The sequence below is a fragment of the Gorilla gorilla genome, chromosome 8 (genome assembly GCF_029281585.2).
Source record: "Gorilla gorilla gorilla isolate KB3781 chromosome 8, NHGRI_mGorGor1-v2.1_pri, whole genome shotgun sequence".
NCBI lineage: Eukaryota > Metazoa > Chordata > Mammalia > Primates > Hominidae > Gorilla > Gorilla gorilla.
The window spans coordinates 136,961,302-136,980,335 of record NC_073232.2 but is presented as its reverse complement, the minus strand read 5'-3'; the positions used below and the strand labels follow the sequence as shown (position 1 = coordinate 136,980,335).

The window sequence follows — 19,034 nt, the reverse complement described above, 5'->3', positions numbered from 1 at the left end:
CACACGATGTAAATAACTGAAGAAATACCGAAAATAATCTTAGTCTAGTGATGATATCCACGGGACAGAATGTGAGATAAGCTGATGCTAGCGTTTGCTTTGAACAGCCAGCAAAGGTTCAGAGGAAGTTGACGGGGTTTTGCTTTAGCTTCCTAAACTGGTAACATCATCCCCGTGTAAATACCATCAAGATAACAACAGGAACGATGGAAAATAATTTTTCTTTTGTTTTCTAATCAGACTAAGAAGATAACAAGTGGAGGTTTAAGATTTTAAAGGAAAGCATGACTGTGGGGGAGGCCGGGACTGGTATCAGCACAGGCCACTTTGGAATTATGGGAGCAGGCCCCAGAGGCGCAGCTCACCCTGGGTCCCCAGAGTCAGGCCTTAGTCACAGAGCGGGAAAGTCTCAACGTGCAAGGGAAAGTCACCAGGGTCCTCGCAACCCTGGGTGTCATGTGGCACTGGAGGAGGAGCTTGTGGCCAATTCTGAGGCCTGTTGAGGGGTGCGAGGACTCGGTCTCCCTCCCAGCCTTCTTAGGGGTTCATGCCATGGTTCTGGTTCCCCTGTTTTAAAAAACTAAATGCTGGTGAAACAACTGTCTTTCCCTCAAAGAAAGATGTGGGAAAAAGGGGAAAAAAAGGACTGACCAGTGCTCAGCATTTTGCCTTTCCCAGCACAGGGCCCACCTGCCTGTGGAGAGATGGCCCTGAGGCTCAGCTGTGCCCATGGCCCTGGCTTCGCTTGCACTGCTGGCAGCCATGGCTGGGTCCAGTTCCCCTTTCCCCCACTCTGGCCAGTGCCTTCCTCTGCCGAGTGGGCTCTTCCTTCCAGTGTTCTAACATTAGCTGCTCCCCTGGAAGGCAGCCCAGACGTTTGACCTTGGAGCACTGTGCTCCCTCAGCTCCTTCCCGCACGCCCACACTCAGGCCAAGGGCCTGTTCTTTTGTTTCCAGAGTGACCACCTCCCTTGGCCAGGCCCGCTCTTCTTTCTGCAGCCCATCCTCACTTAAGGCTGAAGACCAAAGGGAGCTGATGGCTGGCTGCTCGTGGGCAGAGGGCAGTATGGAGCTCCAGGCTGCCTGACTTTCCACGTAACAACCAATACTAGTCCTTTGGAGGGGCTGATCTGGTAGCTAGAACAAGCACTTCCTTCTGTACTTGTCAGATTAGGATGCCAAGGCTAAATGACTTTTCTTATCTGAGGAGTTAGTGGCCATGTCAGGCCTTGCACCCAGTTGCCTGGGCACTGGGGTTCTCCATACTTTGGGCCATGCTAAGTTGGCACTTTGAGCTCAACAGCCCCAGCCAGGATCTCTGGCAGGCCCCAGGCTGGCCTGAAGTTAGAATGTGGGAGTGCACAGGGTCCAGGGCAGCCTGATGCCTTTCACCCTGGGCAGGCAGAGATACCAAGGGGCCCGCCCATGCTTTGGCTAATCCCAGAGCCTCAGGAGTCAGGGCCAGCGTATCTCTATCAGCATCTTTGAGAGTCTTCACACAAAGGTGCTGTTCCCTCCTCAGCTTCTCTTTCTTGTCTCAGGCCTGGATCTCCTTTTTGCTTTCGACTGCCGTGGTCTCGTGGGGTTGCATTTCGGAAGTGTGGGTGCTCCACTCCTTCCCCCGCAGGGCGTGAGCGCGAGCCTCCCCCTGTTGCTCTGTGGCTCCCTGTAACACCGTGTCAGGAGATGGAAAAGGCGACTTGATTGCTTTAGTGGATAATGTGCAGAGCAAAGTTACCAAGAACCGTGGTTGTGGCCTGGCATTTTCTGCAGGGCCAGTTCCTCATTTGGAGCCTTAATTGTGTCTTTATTTAAGCCAGGGCTGCTTTCTTTAGTCAGACAGATGGCCCTGAAGCCTCCATTTGATTTCCAGCTTTTGCCTTTCCTACGAGGATCTAATTCCAAAAACCTTCTCTCGTGATCTGAGGAGTCTCACAGAGATGAGGCCCTGCCCCGGGGTGGGCTTGGGAACAGAGGCTTCACAGTGGGAGAAGCACAAAGGGGAAATGTGCTCTGGTCTTATTTCACTGCAGACCTCAGCTAGGGCTCGGGTGCTCGCTGAGTGCAGACACTGAGTGTCTTGTGAAACCTCAGAGGGCCGAGGGGTTCCCTCAGGGCCTGGTGGGGCCTCCACACCGTGATTGGCTCATTCTTCCCACTGTGGGTGCAGGAGGTTCAAAGTGTTGGAAAGGCCGTGTGTGTAGGAATGGTAAATACCAGTGGGAATGTTAGCATATACTGGGTAGCCTGGGGAAAAAAAGGCCCTGGCCAACCTATAGCCAAGCAGGAACTCTGCTGGTTTGCCCATCTGGAGTTGGACCAGGGAAGCCTGCCAGCGGTCAGGGTACACTGGGGCCTGGCACCCTGGAAAGTTGTCAGTACATGACGTTCTGGCCTGGCCGCCACTGGCTTAGCCTCACGGATGGGGCTCAGAAAGCAAGATGGACTGTGATCTGGTCTTGAGGTCAAGCACGAAATCAGTCAGGGTTCCTCCTTTGTCAGCGCCAGAGGCCATCTCCAGCTAACTCACCCCGAAAGAGAACTCCCTGAAGCACAGGGCGAGCTCGCAGGGCTGGAGAGGAGGGGGCCAGTCAGGCCTCAGAAAGGGCAGGGTGGGAGCAGCTGGGAGGACTTCAGAAGCAGGTGCTCATGGGCAGGCTGAGGGCCTCCCTCCTGGGCGGATCAGCCCCAGCTCTGTGGTTCAGGAGTCAGCCATGGAACCAGTGTCTGGTCAGCCAGGCCTGTGTTCTGGGCCTAGCCCGGGGCCAGGGGAGGTGGAGGCACCTTGGTTGACAATCCCACTAAGACATGATCCAGTGACGATGAAGGTATCCCAATTCAGAATTGGGGTGCTGCTGACAGAAGAAGGGGGCCGCACCAGTGGGCTGCACGGTTTCATCTGTTCAGTGAGGAGCAAGCAGTGGCTCGCCCGGGGTGGGGAAATGGAGAAGTCGTTCCTTCGAGTTAGAAAATCATAGTGTGCACCATTGCTGCTTCATGGGAACCGTTAGGTAGAGTGTTGGAGACCGGCATGAGGAGGCCAGGCTAGCCTGCGGGGCGGCTCTGACACTCAGGCTGGCCTCTCAGCCCTTCCCCACTGAGGTATGACTTTGCGTGAGGCCAGCGATTTTGGGAGACAGTGACTTCTGCCCAGTGAAAATCCACTTCCATTGCCTGACATCCACTGGGTGTGTGGCTGCAGGAGTGGGACAGGCTGGCACTGACAGGTGGCTGTAGCGATGGTGCCTGCTGTCAGCTGGGATGTTGGAACCAAGACAGCCCTCCTTTCTCAAGAAGCTTCCGTTTCCATGGAGCAGAGAATCAGTACAGGAACAGATGTTCCGATACCTGCCATGTTCATTAAATGAGGCGATGGGAGAAAGAAAAGCAGGTGGGAGGCACCGCTTTAGCCAGGATGGTCCGGCAAGGCCACCGAGGAGGCCACGGGGCAGGAACAGTGCAGAGCCTGCTGCGTGAAGATCCCGGCACAAAGCCCCTGAGATGGTAGTGACTGGCCTGGCCCCACTGGGTGGTGTGAGTGAGGAGGGGAGGGCCAGAGCAAGGTTGGGGGTACTCAGGTTGGCTCATATGGGGCCCTGTAGGCTGTGGAGGAGAGGTAGTGGCCGGGATTTGATTCTGGTTGTGGTGGGAAGTTGTTGGAACAGAATGACGTGGTCTGATCTCTGCTTTAAGAAGATGGCTCTGGATCCTGGATGGAGGGTGGGGAATGGGGGCCGAGGGTACAGGCTGTAAGAGCGGTTAGGAGGGGCGTTCACTGGGGCTGGCAGTGGCTGGGATCAGGGCCAATGGTGGGGTGGTGAGGAGTCAGTTTTCCAGGTTAGAAATGGCAGGCCACTCTGGGGACCTGCTGCAGATGCTGATAAGTCCTCATTGAATGAATGAATGAGCAAGTCGAGTGAATATATGAACGAGTGTCTGGGGTGCTCTGTGTGCTGGCCCAGTGCTGCCTCTGTGGGCAGACAGACCCCAGCATCTCTGGCAGTGTTCCTTGCGAAGGCCTGGGTCAGGAGGGCCCTGAGGTCCCCCTTGGTCTAGAACATGCCAGCTTGGTGAGAGGCGGCCAGCAAGCACTGTTCTGCTGGCCAGGCAGGGGCGGCTCACTACGTGGCTTCCTGCTTTGGTGTGGAAAGCCCCAAGCCCTCCTGCATGCGTGCCAGTGAAGCACACGGGGTGCTCCAGTGTTCCTGCTCAATTCTGCTCTCCCCAGCCCCCATCCTGGTGTGGCCTCTCTGGCCTCCCACCCTGGGTTGCCTTCTCTCACCTGGCAGGCACGGGCTGGGGGCCGGGGTTCCCCAGGGGGTGATTTCCTTGTGCCCGGGTGTTCCCTTAGTGCTGGGAGCCGACTTCCTTGGCAAGCAAGACCCTGGCCTGACTTCCCTCTCTGAGCCTGCAAGCTGGGCGCCTGCCTGGCGTCCACAGGCTGAGCTCTCGGCTGTGCAGGCAGTGCAGCCCCAGCAGCAGTGCTCTCATGCGCTTGTCATCCACTTGCCATTGGATGACTTCGGTGTGTTCTCAGCTGCACCTCTCAGCTGGGATTGTGTTGGGGGATGGGAGGAAGCAGGTGCAGCCATTTTGAATTCTTCCCAGATATTTCCACAGATGGCGGTAGAGGGGATGGTTACATCACTGTGGAATCCAGGAGGGTGACTGAGCCTGATGATACTGTAAGGATCATTTTAAACTGAGGAGGGCAACCCGTAGGAGGACTGCCCTGTTCCCCTTCCGCCCTAGAAGCTCCTGTGGTCCTCAACAAGTGTCTAAGCATCCCCCACAGGAGGCTGCCCCGACCTCCACCCTCATCCCAGCACACTTGCCCTGGACATCCCCTCCAGCCCCGATCTCCCTGTGGTTTGTCTGTGACTGTCTTCCATGAAGTGTGAGCCCTCCTTCGCCTCTGTGTCCCCAGGTTGGTCAGGATGGACCGTTAGTAACCCCATGGGATGAACACAGTGTTGACCTTGTGCAGAGGTCCCTGGATTGGGTGGATGGGGATGAGGTGAGGGAGCTGGTGCCAGGTGCTGGCCGCCTTCTTACCTGGAGGGGCCAGGCGTTCCTAGTCAGCCCCATCCTCCTGCCAGGCCTTAAAGAGCCAGAACCTGGGCCCTTGTCCACTTACCAGCCTGGAAGTCTTGTCTGTTTGTGTCATTTTGATGGGGAGTGTTCAGGGTTCCTTTTAGAAGTCAGAGCCTTCTGTGACAGGCTCATTTCTCTGGGGCTGAGAGCTCCTTTCATCATTGCATGATCAACCCCCAGCACAGCCCGCCTAGGAAGAATCACCAGCCCGTGCCCACTGAGCGAGTGGGCGAGTGAGTGAGGACGCCTTGGAGCACTTGAGACAGAGCTGCTTCCTGGGGCTCTGGCTGGGTAGTCTCTGCTCATGAGAGGACCGAGCGAGCCTCTTGGCCTGGGTATCACCTAGCATGAGGAACCCCCAGAATATTCCACACCCAGCTTACTGTGTAGCCATGGAGCAAGTGCCCTGGATTTGGGGTTCTTCTAGGCCTCGTTGGCCTATTTTCTGCCCGGTGGCCATAGCGTTCAGTTGAGGGTAGGCGGGGGGCATCAGGGAAGATGTAGAATGCTTACAGTGGAAAGGGAAACCATTGTGGAAATACAGGGCCAAGGAGTTCAAAAGCCATAGCTGTTATGTTGAGACCAAATATAACCCTTGAGTTTCTGTTTCAGTTCAGAGAAAATGCCTCAGGGGGACTCGATGTAGCCACAAAACAGTCTGCAGAGCAGACGCCAGCCCTTCCGAGCTCTCCCCATGCTTCTCACCAGAGTGGGAGAGCTGTTCTCCCTGGATCTGGAAGGGAGGGGTCTCGGAGTCGGACCTGGGGCCCTCTGCTCCCTACTTGAGGTTCTTCGTGTCCCCAGGGAGGTCCCCTCCTCTCTTGGTCTCTTCTCAGCCCAGCTCAGGGAAGCTTGTTCCACTGTTTACCATCCATCCTGCCCCCGGGCCGCCTCCACATCACTTATGTGGAAAAATCCCCTCGTGTCAGAAGTCATGGGGCTTTCTGTGTGTTTTCAAAGCCCATTAACTCGATGGACTCCATAACTCACTAGAGACTTGGGACCAAAAATCTGGGCCTAATTTTGTGCAGATGTTTTCTCTTTGAATACCTTTTCCTCCTTTCCCTGATCTGACATTGGCAAAGGACAGTCACCCTTTTATTGTGACTTTAGAAGGGATCAGTAGAGAGTCAGTGCAAACGTGCTTCCTATGATTTGAAGAGTGAATAGCTTTTCTGGTTGTTTTCAGCACACGCCAAAGAAGATGAGTCAAGGACCTACACTTTTCTCTTGTGGAATTATGGGTAAGTACTCAAGGCCGTCCTGGAAGCTGTCCTCCTAGTCCTTCCAGCCAGGGTCTGAGTCCTCCAGGTGAGACGCTCAAAGCACTTTCTGGACACAAGTTCGAAAAGAGCAGCCCCGGGACTCTTCTGTGTGTTTTAACTATTTTGGTCCCCTACGGTGCCTGAGTGAAGGGACAGGCACTGGTGTGTGGTTTACAACTCCAACATTGAGAATTTCTGTCTGATGATTAAAGTAATTCATGTTGATTTTTTTCATTCAGAAAATGCACAATAGTGTAAAGTATGCAATGAAAATCTCTCGTAGCCCCAATGCCCAGGGAGAGTTACTGTTGATATTTTTGTGTATGTTTATGTTCTTAGCATTTTTTATATAGCCCATTCCACGATGAACATATAATTATGTAAAACTATATTCGTTTGGTTTTTTTCACTTGGAGTGGTTACCATCATCTTCCCACAGCATTAAAATTGTTCATTCCATGCATTTTAATGGTCTACAGTACCGCATTGGGTGGTAAATGTATCAGAATGTCTTTAGTGATGTAACTACATCTAGGCTGTTGGGTCAAGAGGCTGTTTTATTTGCTGTTGTGATGAACAGTGGCTATGTAAGTGCCTAATTCTTTGTCTGCCTTTGTGATGATTTGCTAGGATAGTTTCCAGGAGTGGAATAGACAGGCTGGAGGGCAGGGACATTTTTAAGGCTCTTGATTCATTTTGCTGACATGTCTTCCAGAGAAGATTGCCTTGATCTTCTGTTTCTGTGCAAGTGTGAATTACTGTTTTTTATAGGGGGTAAAAAAGATGACCATTGATTATATTGATTTCTTGATGCTTCAGATGATTGGGCATTGTTTGACCTCTCAGTGTCTCTCTGTGGCTCTCCTTGCCCACCTTTGGGGACGTCTTGCCGGATGAATTTCTGTAACGTCTACGTGGACTCAGAAACCACTCTCAGATGATAGATGATGATGACTGTGGGCTTTCAGATTCAAAGGTTACTTTGGTCAGACCTCAGAGTCTCCCTTGCCTTTCCATCTCGGTCCTCCCTCCACGTGCGGTGTTTTGTTTTTCTTCTGCAGATACAGTTGCCGTAGATGAGGTGATGTGTCAGATTGAGCACTGTGCCAGGCTCCTTACATGCCGGGCCCCGCTGGCTCTGCCAGTGGCTTCATTCACATACGGGAGAACTGAGGTCTAGTGAGGTGTGGCCCTCTGCAAGGTCCCTCAGTAAGCGGAGTTGGACTCAGGTGGGTGACGAAGGGAGACTGTTTTCTTCTCAACCACCTGCCATGGCTCTGGGACACCTGGCGGTGTTCTTGATGCTGCCACTGAAGAAGATGGAGACAGGGAGATCAGCTGGCCCTGGTTTTCCATGTGACATACTTGGGAGGCCCATCCCCACAGGATTGAATACCTCCCCGGTCGTTTACAGCTTTCGGCAAACCCTCAGGGCCCCAGACACATAGCTCAGAAGCCTACCTCATCGCCTGCTTCCTGGGACAGCCTCACCTTTGCGCTTCCTTCCTGCGTCATGCTGGGAAAGAGAGAGGCCCCGGCATGCCCAGCCCCTCAACCCTGCCTAGGCTTTAGCTGTCAACCGGGCCAGACCAGTAAACTGGGTTGTGGAGATGTTGGTCTTTATTTCAAGGATTTCTAGTCTTTGCACTATGTAAATTATAATAAGGTGGAAGTCTGGTGGGTTTGTGATGACAGAGAGAGTCGCCCTTGTAGGGCCAGGTCTTGAGGCCCAGAGACCAAGGCAGAGGCCCTGGAGAAGGGAGGTGTGTGGGAAAAAGCCCAGATGGCCCAGGAGAGTCTATCGGAGGCTGCAGAGCCCAGCAACCTGCTTTCTGCCGGGGAGGCCGTGGTTTCCAGGAGGGACTACGCTGTGTCTGCAGACTCCTGTTTACAGAGTGGCTCTTTAGGAAGTGCTGGTTGGGTCCCATTGCCTCCTCTTCAGCAGGGTCCTGTCTTCCTTCTGCTCTGTGGGACAGTGCCAGGGCACTGCCAGGCAGCAGAGGGAGAAGTGGGGAGCCGTTGTACTGGTGGGAGGTCTGTGGAGTCCCCTTGTTCTCCTCTGCTGCTCTCTCTCCATGGGTCTCATCTTTCTGTTGCTCGGCCCCTCCCTAATTCAGGAAAACCCTGACCTGTATGGCTGTGCATCACTGACGTGTTTCACTGACTGCAGTTTGTTTTCATTTTCAGTGGCTTGCTGCCATAGATACGACTTGAGCACCTGCTGTGTGTCAGGCACCTGGTGAGGGATAGAGTGAATCAGACCCTGCCCCTTCTCTCAGGGAGCTTTCTGTCTGGTGGAGGAGAAAGATCAACGAACAGTGAATTCTGCGCTGCTTAGGCCAACTCCCGTGAGATGTGGAGGCCCTTGAGCTATGGGGATACCACCCCGTCTTCCCGGCTAGGTTTCCTCAGCTTGCAAGTTGTGGGGATTTAAGGAGACGGCCACACACTAGCACACATCCTCCCTCCCACCTCTATCCCTTTCCTGCGCTTGCTGGAGCGAAGGGGGGGTCAGCAGTCAGGAGCCTTACCCCGTGCACTCTGTCTAGTGGAAGCTCAGGTTACCTCTCCAGTCCTCCATGTGCTCCATGAACTGGGAGTGCACTCCACCCAGGCAGCGAGATTTCATCTGAGGTGTGCCTGCTTTTCTTTTTTTTTTTGAGACAGAGTCTCACTGTCGCCAGGCTGGAGTGCAGTGGTGTGATCTTGGCCCACGGCAACGTCTGCATCCCAGGTTCGAGCAATTCTCCTGCCTCAGCCTCCTAAGTAGCTGGGATTACAAGCGTGTGCCACCACGCCCAGCTAATTTTTGTATTTTTAGTAGAGACGGGGTTTCACCATGTTGGCCAGGATGGTCTTGATTTCCTGACCTCGTGATCCGCCTGCCTCAGCCTCACAAAGTGCTGGGATTACAGGCGTGAGCCACCGCGCCCGGCGTGCCTGCTTTTCAACAGTGGGGAAGAGAATACTCTGAGGGGCTGGCTAGACTTTTCAAGAGGGTTTTGGGCCCTTCCAGCGCTGGACAATGCTGTGCGAAGATAAAACACCAAATTATCATAATCACCAACCCCCAGCCTGTCTCCTGAAGATAAAGGACTCATGTTCTGGTGCTGATCAGTGGAATTCTCCCATGAGAGCTGGGGACAGTTGGCCCTGTGACTCAGGATTTTTTCCTCCTGAGCCCCCATGCTAGGGTCCTCGCTGGGAGCCAGTATGAGTTCAAGTTTCACAAATATTCTGCAGAAAATCTGGGCAAGTGCAGTAGAGCAAGGAGCACAGCACCCTGGTCACTTTTTAAAATGCCACCCTTTCAAGTAGCTCAGCCTCCTCTGCACCCACTTAGATAAAACACATAACTAATATAAATTGAGTGTTCACAACAATGCCTTTTTTTTTTTTTTTTTGAGATGGAGTATCGCTCTGTCTCCTAGGCTGGAGTGCAGTGGCGCAGTCTTGTCTCAGGGCAACCTCCGCCTCCTGGGTTCAAACGATTCTTCTGCCTCAGCCTCCCGAGTAGCTGGAATTACAGGCGTCTGCCACCATGCCTGGCTAATTTTTGTATTTTTAGTAGAGATGGGGTTTCACCGTGTTGGTCAGGCTGGTCTTGAACTCTTGACCTCGGGTGATCCACCTGCCTCAGCCTCCCAAAGTGCTGGGATTACAGGCATGAGCCACCGGGCCTGGCCTCTGCTTTTTATTTATTTATTTATTTATTTATTTATTTATTTATTTATTTTAATTAAAAGCACTTCACGCCCTGTGATTGCAAGCTGGATACCGGGCCCCTCCCCACTCTTGTCCCCTACCCCAGTTTAGGAACTTGATACAGAGAAGTGGTTTTGTGCTTCTCAGTGTGGAAGAGAGAACAAAGCCAGCGTGAAGCGTGGATGGGAGAAGCAGAGAGGGTAGAGCTGAGTGCTGCCCAGCCAGCCCTGCACCAGGGCTCAGTGCCCCTTATTAGGGTGCCAGCTCAGCTGCCACCACAGGGCTCCTGCCAGCAGAGGCTGTTTTGACTCTTGGCTTCCTTTCTCATCTTCCAGAGCATCCCCAGCCCACCTTCTTTGCTGAAATGGAATTTCCTCTACAAAGGTTCTCTAGGAAAGAGCCATTTATATGACTGGTTCTTGTGCTCTCGACACAGGAAACATGGGTCAGGTGGCAGCTCCGTGGTGCCACCCACCCCCTGGTCAGCCGGCTGGGTGAGGGAGCCAGCCCTTGCTCCTGGCTCTCATTTCTAGTGGGTACAAAGAGGGGCCTGGGCTGTGGCTGAGAGTCATCCTGTGTGGGGAGAAGCGGGGCCACACGTGGACTCTCAGTCAAGGCTCCCTCCACATCTTCTCCCACTTGCAGTGGGGGACTCAGGGTCACACGTGTACTAGTTTGATCTTTTTTGGTGAAACAGGGCAAGTGGAGTGAACGCAGTCTCCATTCACCACCCTTGGCTAATTGCAGCCATTCAGTGCATTTGTATTGCAGGGACAATGGACACCACACATTCCATTTTCCTCAGCACTCAGGCGAGGAGGAGACCTGGAAATCACATCATATGTAAGAAAGCGAAGGCAATACCAATTATTTTAAAAAGGCTACTAGGAAAAGTCTTGTAAATACAAGTCAATGGACAGAGAACAAAACAATTCATATGCTAAAAAAAATTGGATGGAAACCCATAATTACTTTAGGAGTTATGGTAATAAATTATTTATTAATGTAAATTATTTCACAGGCAAAGAACATACAGGAAACTTGAGCAGAAGGATCATACATTATGTATAAAAAGGAATTGTAAAAATATTATAGCAGCCCTCCTTGTGCCGCCCCAGTTCAGGTTTGTCCGCATTTTAATTATAAGCCCTTACTTTCAGGGTTTAATTACTTGGCTGTTAAAGTCTACTCTGTACATAAAAGGGTTGTTCCCTGGGGCACTCTCTGTATTAATTTCTACAGGGTAAACCAGTTGGCTGTGTTGAGCTGGGGAGGACTAAGAGATTTTGCTTTGAGATTTGGTAGCTTTTGGTCTTTAAACTCAGCCACTGTTTGTCATGGAAAGTGGAAAATGATTGCATGTTGCAGGAAAAGCGTGGCCGTCAGAGCTTGAGTGTTTTTGATTCTTAGAACAAATAAACGAAGAATTAAAATGAATGACAGCAATAACAAAATCAGAGCTTCTCAGGCCCAATTTTTGGTCTCTGCCACTTTTTCTCTTTTGCAGAGACAGCCATTTTGAATGTGATCTTTGGGCCAGGTCCTCCAGTAAGAGACTGCTCATTAACCAGTGTAGGCTAGAATGAGATTTGTTTTCATTGAAAAAAAATTACATCCATATGTAAGTATGTATATATATGATTTTTTAGGGTTTGCTTTATTATTTTTATTTTTATTATGGTCATATGTGTGATTTTTAAAAATCTCTAAAATAGTTTGTCCGTATAGGGTATGTAAATTCTTCCTTGTACCATTCATTGGTTTCAGGCAGTTTTTCAGGAATAATAAAGCACAGAATGGAAGTAGATGTAAAATGTGGTTGGCACATGGTAAGTGTTGCCGGTGACAAGTGAAGACAGAGCTTCCCAGGGCTGCCTTCTTACCCAGGTTGGGCTGACTTGATGGGGAGGGGACCACAATAGTGCCAGAGGACAGGGAATGGCCACTGCCAGCCTGTCTGTGTGCTATGCCTTCCACATGAAGAAATGGTCAAGTTAGGCAGCCTGGCCCAACTGCAAGAGCATGACCTTGGGTCTACAGACTAGGTTGATGTCTGGGCTCTGTCATTTGCTGGATGCGTGTCCATGGGGGAGATGTGACATCGTTCTGAAGCCCAGTTTCCCCCATCAGTCAGATGGAGATTGCTGTGACAACCCATGAGATGAGTCACGTGCTTGGGATGCACATTCATGCTCTTTCTCAGCTTCAGCAAGGACCCTATTGGAGTGTTAGCTGATTAACAGTAAATATGCATTTATTGACAGTTTCGTGAAAAGCTCTGCCTGTCGCCAGTTCCCTCGTCGGTTTAATGGCGCCCCGCTTTGCTGTGCACATCAGTTGAGAGATGCATCACCAGCAGCTGCCCGTTTCACTTGCTCTGTGCACACCCACAATCAGGATGGAAATCCAGAGGAGATGGACCAAACTGACCTTGTTGTCCCTTCAGAGTTCTTGTTGCCAATGCAAATACTAGCTGTTCCCTGTACATTTATGAATGCCTGTGGGGGAGCTGAGGGGTAGAATAGGAAGTCCTGGTCAGACCCAAAAGGGCTGTCACAAGACCCTAGTCTACCCAGCCTTGTGCAGATGGTGAGATTGAGGCCCCTCTTCCCAGTGCCCCATCTGGTGTGGTTTTTAACCGTGAAGATCTCACTGGGCATCTTTTTGTAAGAGCAAAGACTTCCCAGAAGCAGTGGCAGCTGCCATGGGCCACCCCAACTCTGCTGGTAAGGGCAGGGCCCTGGTAATGGCTCTGAACCCCGATCTTTGTCCTTAGTAGCCTCTTTGTCACCTCCCAGAGTCCTGCAGACCCGCCTGCCTTCTTCCTTGGATGTGGGGCCTGATGGAGCGTTACCGCTAGCCATCCGAAGCCCTTGTTCCTTGTGCCTTGTGTGAGGAACTTAGTGTCCTGTGTTGCTGTCCCCGAATCCAAGACACAGCTGCTATTTTACAGTCCATCCCAGGTGCGTGGGCAGGACCTGAAGCTGAGGGCTGGCAGGCAAAGCCCGAGGACTTTTTGTTCCTGACACTGCTCTGAATTGAGTCTCCTTCTGGTCATACAGGCAAAGAGACTCTCCAGGGGGCCAGAGGCTCTAAAGTCCATTTAAAAACAGATGAGACGATTGTGGGGGAGCTCATGTCATTGCCCTGCTTGTGTCCCCCCCACCCCCATGTTCTTTTCGTAAGATCAGTTTAGCAAAACCGCCTTCAGAAAGACACCTCGGCTCTCTTGATTTTCCCATTGATGGGTTGGTGAGCTTCTCCCCAAACCAAGCATAGAATCTTTGTGGCCCTGAGGCCAAGTTAGCACAACCCAACCCACAGGGCAGGGGAGAGATACTCGTTGTCAGCACAAGTAGATAGGTGTGAAATGTAAGAATGAGTCAGCTGGTTGTGATCTGACAGCAGGCTTGCTAATCGGGGCATTTCGTATCTTGGTCTGTACTTGAGGTGCTTAACCTTTTCTGGAAACCACATTCTGCTGTACTTATGTGACCATAAGGCACCATCGAAAACATAGCACAGAGCTCTCTAGGGCTATAAAGCTCCTCTATCTTTTGAAAATATGAAGGTTTATAGGCCCCCAAAAATCTGGACCCCTGGTAATTTTCCTTCAAATTTAAGGGTAGGAATGGAAATAAGAACATTTGAGGTCAAATGCCATTCGTATTCCTCTGAGTGTTTTTCTTGCTTCGAGCTCTAGGATCTATGCACACAGCAGTCTTCTGCCCTTCTTAGTCAAACGGTGACAGGACCAGAGCCTTGTGAGTGCGAATTTGGGAATTTGAGTCCTTGTCTCTGCATATGTAGGCAACTCATTCTCCTGTTCTTTGTGGCATAGTCAAAAGTCAGAAACTGCAAGCTCAGTCATCAAACTTCAGCTTTGGAAGAGACCTTGGTTACCTACTCTGTCCAAGACTGTGAGAGAACTGGGCCCAAGGATGCTTGTGTGCTCACCCTCCCATCTGCAGGCAAAGGCTCTTGTGTGTTTACGCTACACACAAATGCACACGCTCTCATGTGTGTATCATTTCAGACTTGTGAAGATAATGCTCAGTGGGGACGTGGAGAAGCTTTACATACCCTAAAGGCTAAAGCAACAGGCGCAGCATAGAACTGAATGGGCTGGTGCCATGCTCTCAGGCTGTGGGCCATCGCGCTCTGCTCAGGTCTGCCAGGGGCTTGGTGTCAGGCTGCAGATGGATGGGGGGCCCTTCTGCGTATCTTTAGGACACAGCTGATGGGCCCCTGCGTGTTCTCAGGGAGAAAGTGGGAGGCTTCACACTCATCTTGTTCACAGGAGTGAGTTAGCTTCTAAGGCCTTTGCTAGTGGCTGTCCATCAGGAGCATGTTGTGTAGCTTGAGAAGGAAGCCCTGAGGGTCCCTATCCTGTCCTGTGAAACCTCTGATGGGTGAAGTGATCCTTCTCCATACTTCTTCCTGGAATTAGCCCAAACCAAAACATAAACACCAACTTTCGGTGATGTTATGAATTCAAATTTGTAGAGACCAGAATTATCAACCCTCCTGAAGCTTCTGGGCAGTGGTGCTGGATGGTCTGGATGGGCCACCATTCTGACAGATGTTTGAGAACTCAGCTCTCCATGTCATCTGCTTTCCAGAACAGCATTTCTCAACATTTTTGCATTGAAATAACCTGGGGAGCTTATTAAGATGCAGATGCCTACCCAGAGAGACTCTGATTTACCAAGTCAGAGACGGGGTCTAGAAACCTGCATTTTGACAGACACCCCCAAAGGATGCTCCTGTAGGTAGCCCAGAAGTCACACTTTGAGAAATCCTAGTCAGAGAAGCCAGGTTTCCATTCCAGCCGGATTCCACAGAGGCTGGCACCCTGTTGCAGCTCTGGTTGAGTCAAGCCTCAGCTAGGAGAGCTTTTTCCAGTACCGTTAATTATCCTTATGATGACTGCTGTTTTTGAGAGCCTACTCTATGCCCTGTATGAGATGCCTATTTAATTCTCATAATAGCTACGAGGAACTGAGTAACTTACAGAGCTGAGGTTTGAACCCAGGTCCTTGCCCTTTCCACTACACCAAGCGACTATTGCTCAGTAGACTCCTACATCCATGACAATTGTGACTTGAAAGAGTTATAGTTGTTTGTGCAGAAGTGATATTGAATGGAGGGGGCGGGGGCACCCTGTATCCTCTTCTCGGAGGCCTACCGAGGCCCTTTGTATGGTGTGACGTCAGGGCCTAGCGCTTGGGGCAGTTTGCCATTAAAAATTAGCTTCTATTCCTGTTTCTTTTGTCTGGTGATCTGACCCAACAAATCGCTTTCTGTTCCCTGAGCGAATGGGGAAAACACAGGGCTAAACATAGCCTTGATTGTTTTTACTTTTCTCATATTGTACTTCTCAAAGCGATAAAGATAGAAACAATTACAATATTATCTGCCTGCAGACTGAACAAGTGGCCACCTGGCTGGTGTTGATACACAATAGCAGTGCTTTGCTTTTCCAAAGTATTTTAGACGTGACTCTGCCAACCCATCTCCTTGCTGAGTCACACATGGCCACATGGCCCAGGTAGGGCAGACGGTTCAGGGCACAGTCCTGGTTGGACTTACCTGGCCAAGGAAGATCACCTTTGCCAAGGACAAAAGACAGGTGAGTCCCAGAGAACACCACATCCTCTTGTAGCTTTTATCTGCAGTTTGCAATCCACCCCCTCATTCGTGCACCACCAACTAAGGTCTGCTGTGTGCCCTGCTGTGTGCTAGGCACTGGGGAGCCACACTGGGGCTGTGCTTGAGAGTCTGTGGCTTAGGAGGAGAAGTAGATGTGTAAGCAGATCAGTAATTAAAGTTCAGGTACATACGTGCTGTACGATCACAGAGCTAGGAGAAAGGTGTATCTTCAGAGGAGCTTTGAGTTGGCTTTTTAAATGAGGAGGCTCTTGGTGAAAGGAAGATAAAGGCAGGAAAAGAACAGTTCAGGCCTTTGCAAAGGTGTGGAATGTTCTTTGCAAAGGAGTGAAAGAGCTGATGTTTGGGGGAAGCTGCAACTTCTCTTCACAGTTAAAAACTGACTCTTCGAATCTTCCCTACGACAAAGAAATCTTATAGACCGTAGAGGCTTACTCTGTAACACAGGAGTAGGTCTTGTAGGAATTCATCACCCAGCTCTGATGCCCCTGGGTTTTGGTAGTTACCTCAAGGCCCAGCAAGTTGGACTTCCAGCCTTTCTGCATATAGATCTTACCTGTGCTTGCTCCTGCAGTCTAGTTATTAAACTTTAGTTTTATAAAGAATCACTGGTGCATAAGAATTACCCTTTTGGGTTGTCTACACAAAGCTGGGGGGAGGAGTTGTACTTTGTGGGCTGGTTCAGGAATTCTTCAAGGATGGTTTTGACTCTGTATGATTCTTTTCTGACCTCCACTGTCGTAGGAGGTTTGAAACCTGGAGTGTAGGGTTTGTTGTGGGGAATGATGAGGAGATGGGCCCGGGTGCCAGTCTGAAATGCTTGTCTTCTTTCCCGGAAACAGTGGCTGACAGCTGAAGCGAATGGGCCACAATAGGTGGGGGCTTCAGAAAGTTCTCTAGAGGCAGTGAGGAGGTAGGCCTGGAGTAGGGAGGCCCTGAGGGGTCCCTTCAAGAAGCACCAAGATCGCAGGCTGGCCATGGGAAAGGAAGGCAGGTGGGAGGGATGGTGTGTTCCTGTTTAGCTGGCTCCCGATTCTCCTTTCGGAACTGATTTCCCTAGAGATGGGGAAAATTCCAGGCCAGTGGTGCAAAAATGGAACAGAAAATGGTATCCTCTGAGAGTGGGATCAACTCCTTTTCATGTCACGGGTTTCCCCGAGGCCTGGCGGAGACGCAGTCTGTAGTATGTCTCAGGCTCCGTGAGCACCGGCCACCCTCGCTGCTCTGGGCCAAGCCCATTGGTTTCTTCCTCAGTCGGCCACATTCCTGACCCATCTGGTGCCTCAGTGCCTTGTCTCAAAAGAGAAGTTAGTGGCCAGCGTTTTGTATGGCAACTTCCTGAAAACCCAGAGGAGCCAACCCAGCAGAGGGCGGGCTGTGGGCCCCCGCCCCGACCCTGGCTCACTTCCTGAGTTAAGCAAGGGCACAGCACCCGTGGGCTTGGCAGTCACATCCCCCACATATTCGATAATACATTTTTTCTCATAGGACATTTGGAGACTATAGAAGAACAAAAGAGAAAAAATAAATTAACCAACCAGCTGCCTGCCAATCCACTATTAACATTTCGGTTTATTTCTTTCTTACCTTTACATACAACAGACATATTTTGCTAAGTAGGAATCACACCCTCTATACAGTTTTATATCCTGTTTCTTCATGCTCAGCTTTATATTGTTAGCATTTCCCCACATCATTTAATATTCTTTGAAACTCTGCTTCTTCATGCTCCATGTTATTCCTTGATAATTTATTTAACCGGCCCCTACTGTAAGACGTTTTAATTATGTTTATCATTTTGCTATCACTCATCATTTTGATGAACATCATCGTACATAAATCTTCACTTTTTTCTTAGGATAACTTTCTGTTTTCTTTTAAATCAGATAACTGGGATAGTTGTGACTGTGTCAACAAGAGTTTCTATTTCCTTTAATTTTACTTTATAGCTGGTCACGGTGGCTCATGCCTGTAATCCCAGCACTTTGGGAGGCCAAGGTGGGTGGATCACTTGAGGCCAGGAGTTTGAGACCAGCCTGGCCAACATGGTGAAACCCCATGTCTACAAAAAATACAAAAATTAGCTGGGCGTGTGGTACATGCCTGTAATCCCAGCTACTTAGGAGGCTGAGGCACCAGAATAGCTTGAATCTGGGAGGTGGAGGTTGCAGTGAGCTGAGATTATGCCACTGCACTCCAGCCTGGGCCACAGAGGTAGGTCCTGTCTCAAAAAAAAATTTTTTTACTGTATATTAGTTTATTGGACTTTCAATTGCTGACCAGTGTCAAGTTGAAACTGATTTAATAGAATGGTGAATACCCAAAGGGAATGGTTTCTTTGGTGGTGAAGCATGTTTGAACAACCTAAAGCAACTTGCAGGAAGAGGTACTTTGGATGATTTTTGGACGTAATTGATCCAATCCAGTTGGAGGAGCAGATATTGAGACCTGCTGTGTTCAGGCCCTGGGAAATTTCAGAGATGAGATGAACGATGTATGATGAAGAAAGTGGATGTTTAGCAACAGTCTTGCTTTGTTGCAGCTGGCTTGCCTGGGCTTTTGGAAGGTTTCTCTCCTGCATCTTCAGCTTCTGAGGCCCTCTATGAGTACAGCCTCTGGACAGTTCTACCAGTGTCCCCTGTCAGGGTCCCAGCCCCTCAGTTTGTATCTCATGACCTTGGCAGGATGCCCAAGAGGAAGGAGTACCACCGTTAGCTCTGCTGACCTTGGCAGGATGCCTAAGAGGAAGGAGAACCACCATTAGCTCTGCCTCGGCTTTTTCTCTGGGCTCCTGGCCCTCCCTTTGGTCTGCACAGGTCATTCCCGTTGAGTCAATCAAGTAGCTGCTGCTTGTGACGCTCAGCTGTGGTGTGTCTCTTGGTGCCCTTTGAGGAGTGGCCACTGGTAGAGGAGATAGGTTTGTAGTCCTTGCTGCCTCGAGCCCTCATGGGTTAAATCTCAGTTTTCTGCACCTGAGCCCATCTTGCCTGACCCATAAACGCCTTAAGGCCAGGGCCAGAGTCAGGCTCACCCACAGTCCACCTCAGCGCTGCAGTGTAGTGAAAAGGGCCTGCGCTCTGGGGCCTGACTAAGCTGGGTTTACATCCTGTCTGGTGTTAGCTGTGTGGCCTTGGGCTAGTTGCTTAGTGTCCCCCAAGCCTTGGTCTCCTGATCTGGTCCATGATGGTACATGCACTCAGGGTGCTGTGTGTATTACACAGCCCAGCTGAATGCTCAGTAAGTGATCTGCATTGCTGAGAGACCCAGCGTGCATTTAGATACCTACCAAATATCATTTCA

General features: G+C 50.7%; 1 protein-coding gene across 1 annotated transcript in view; it reads left to right on the top strand.

Annotated features, from left to right (window-relative positions):
- FAM53B (family with sequence similarity 53 member B) overlaps positions 1–19,034 on the top strand; it is an 87,655-nt gene that overhangs the window by 4,294 nt on the left and 64,327 nt on the right. Inside the window, exon 2 of the mRNA XM_055354074.2 lies at positions 6,284–6,338. Within this exon, the coding sequence (XP_055210049.1) occupies positions 6,284–6,338 (55 nt within the window). The remainder of the gene's footprint in view (positions 1–6,283; positions 6,339–19,034) is intronic.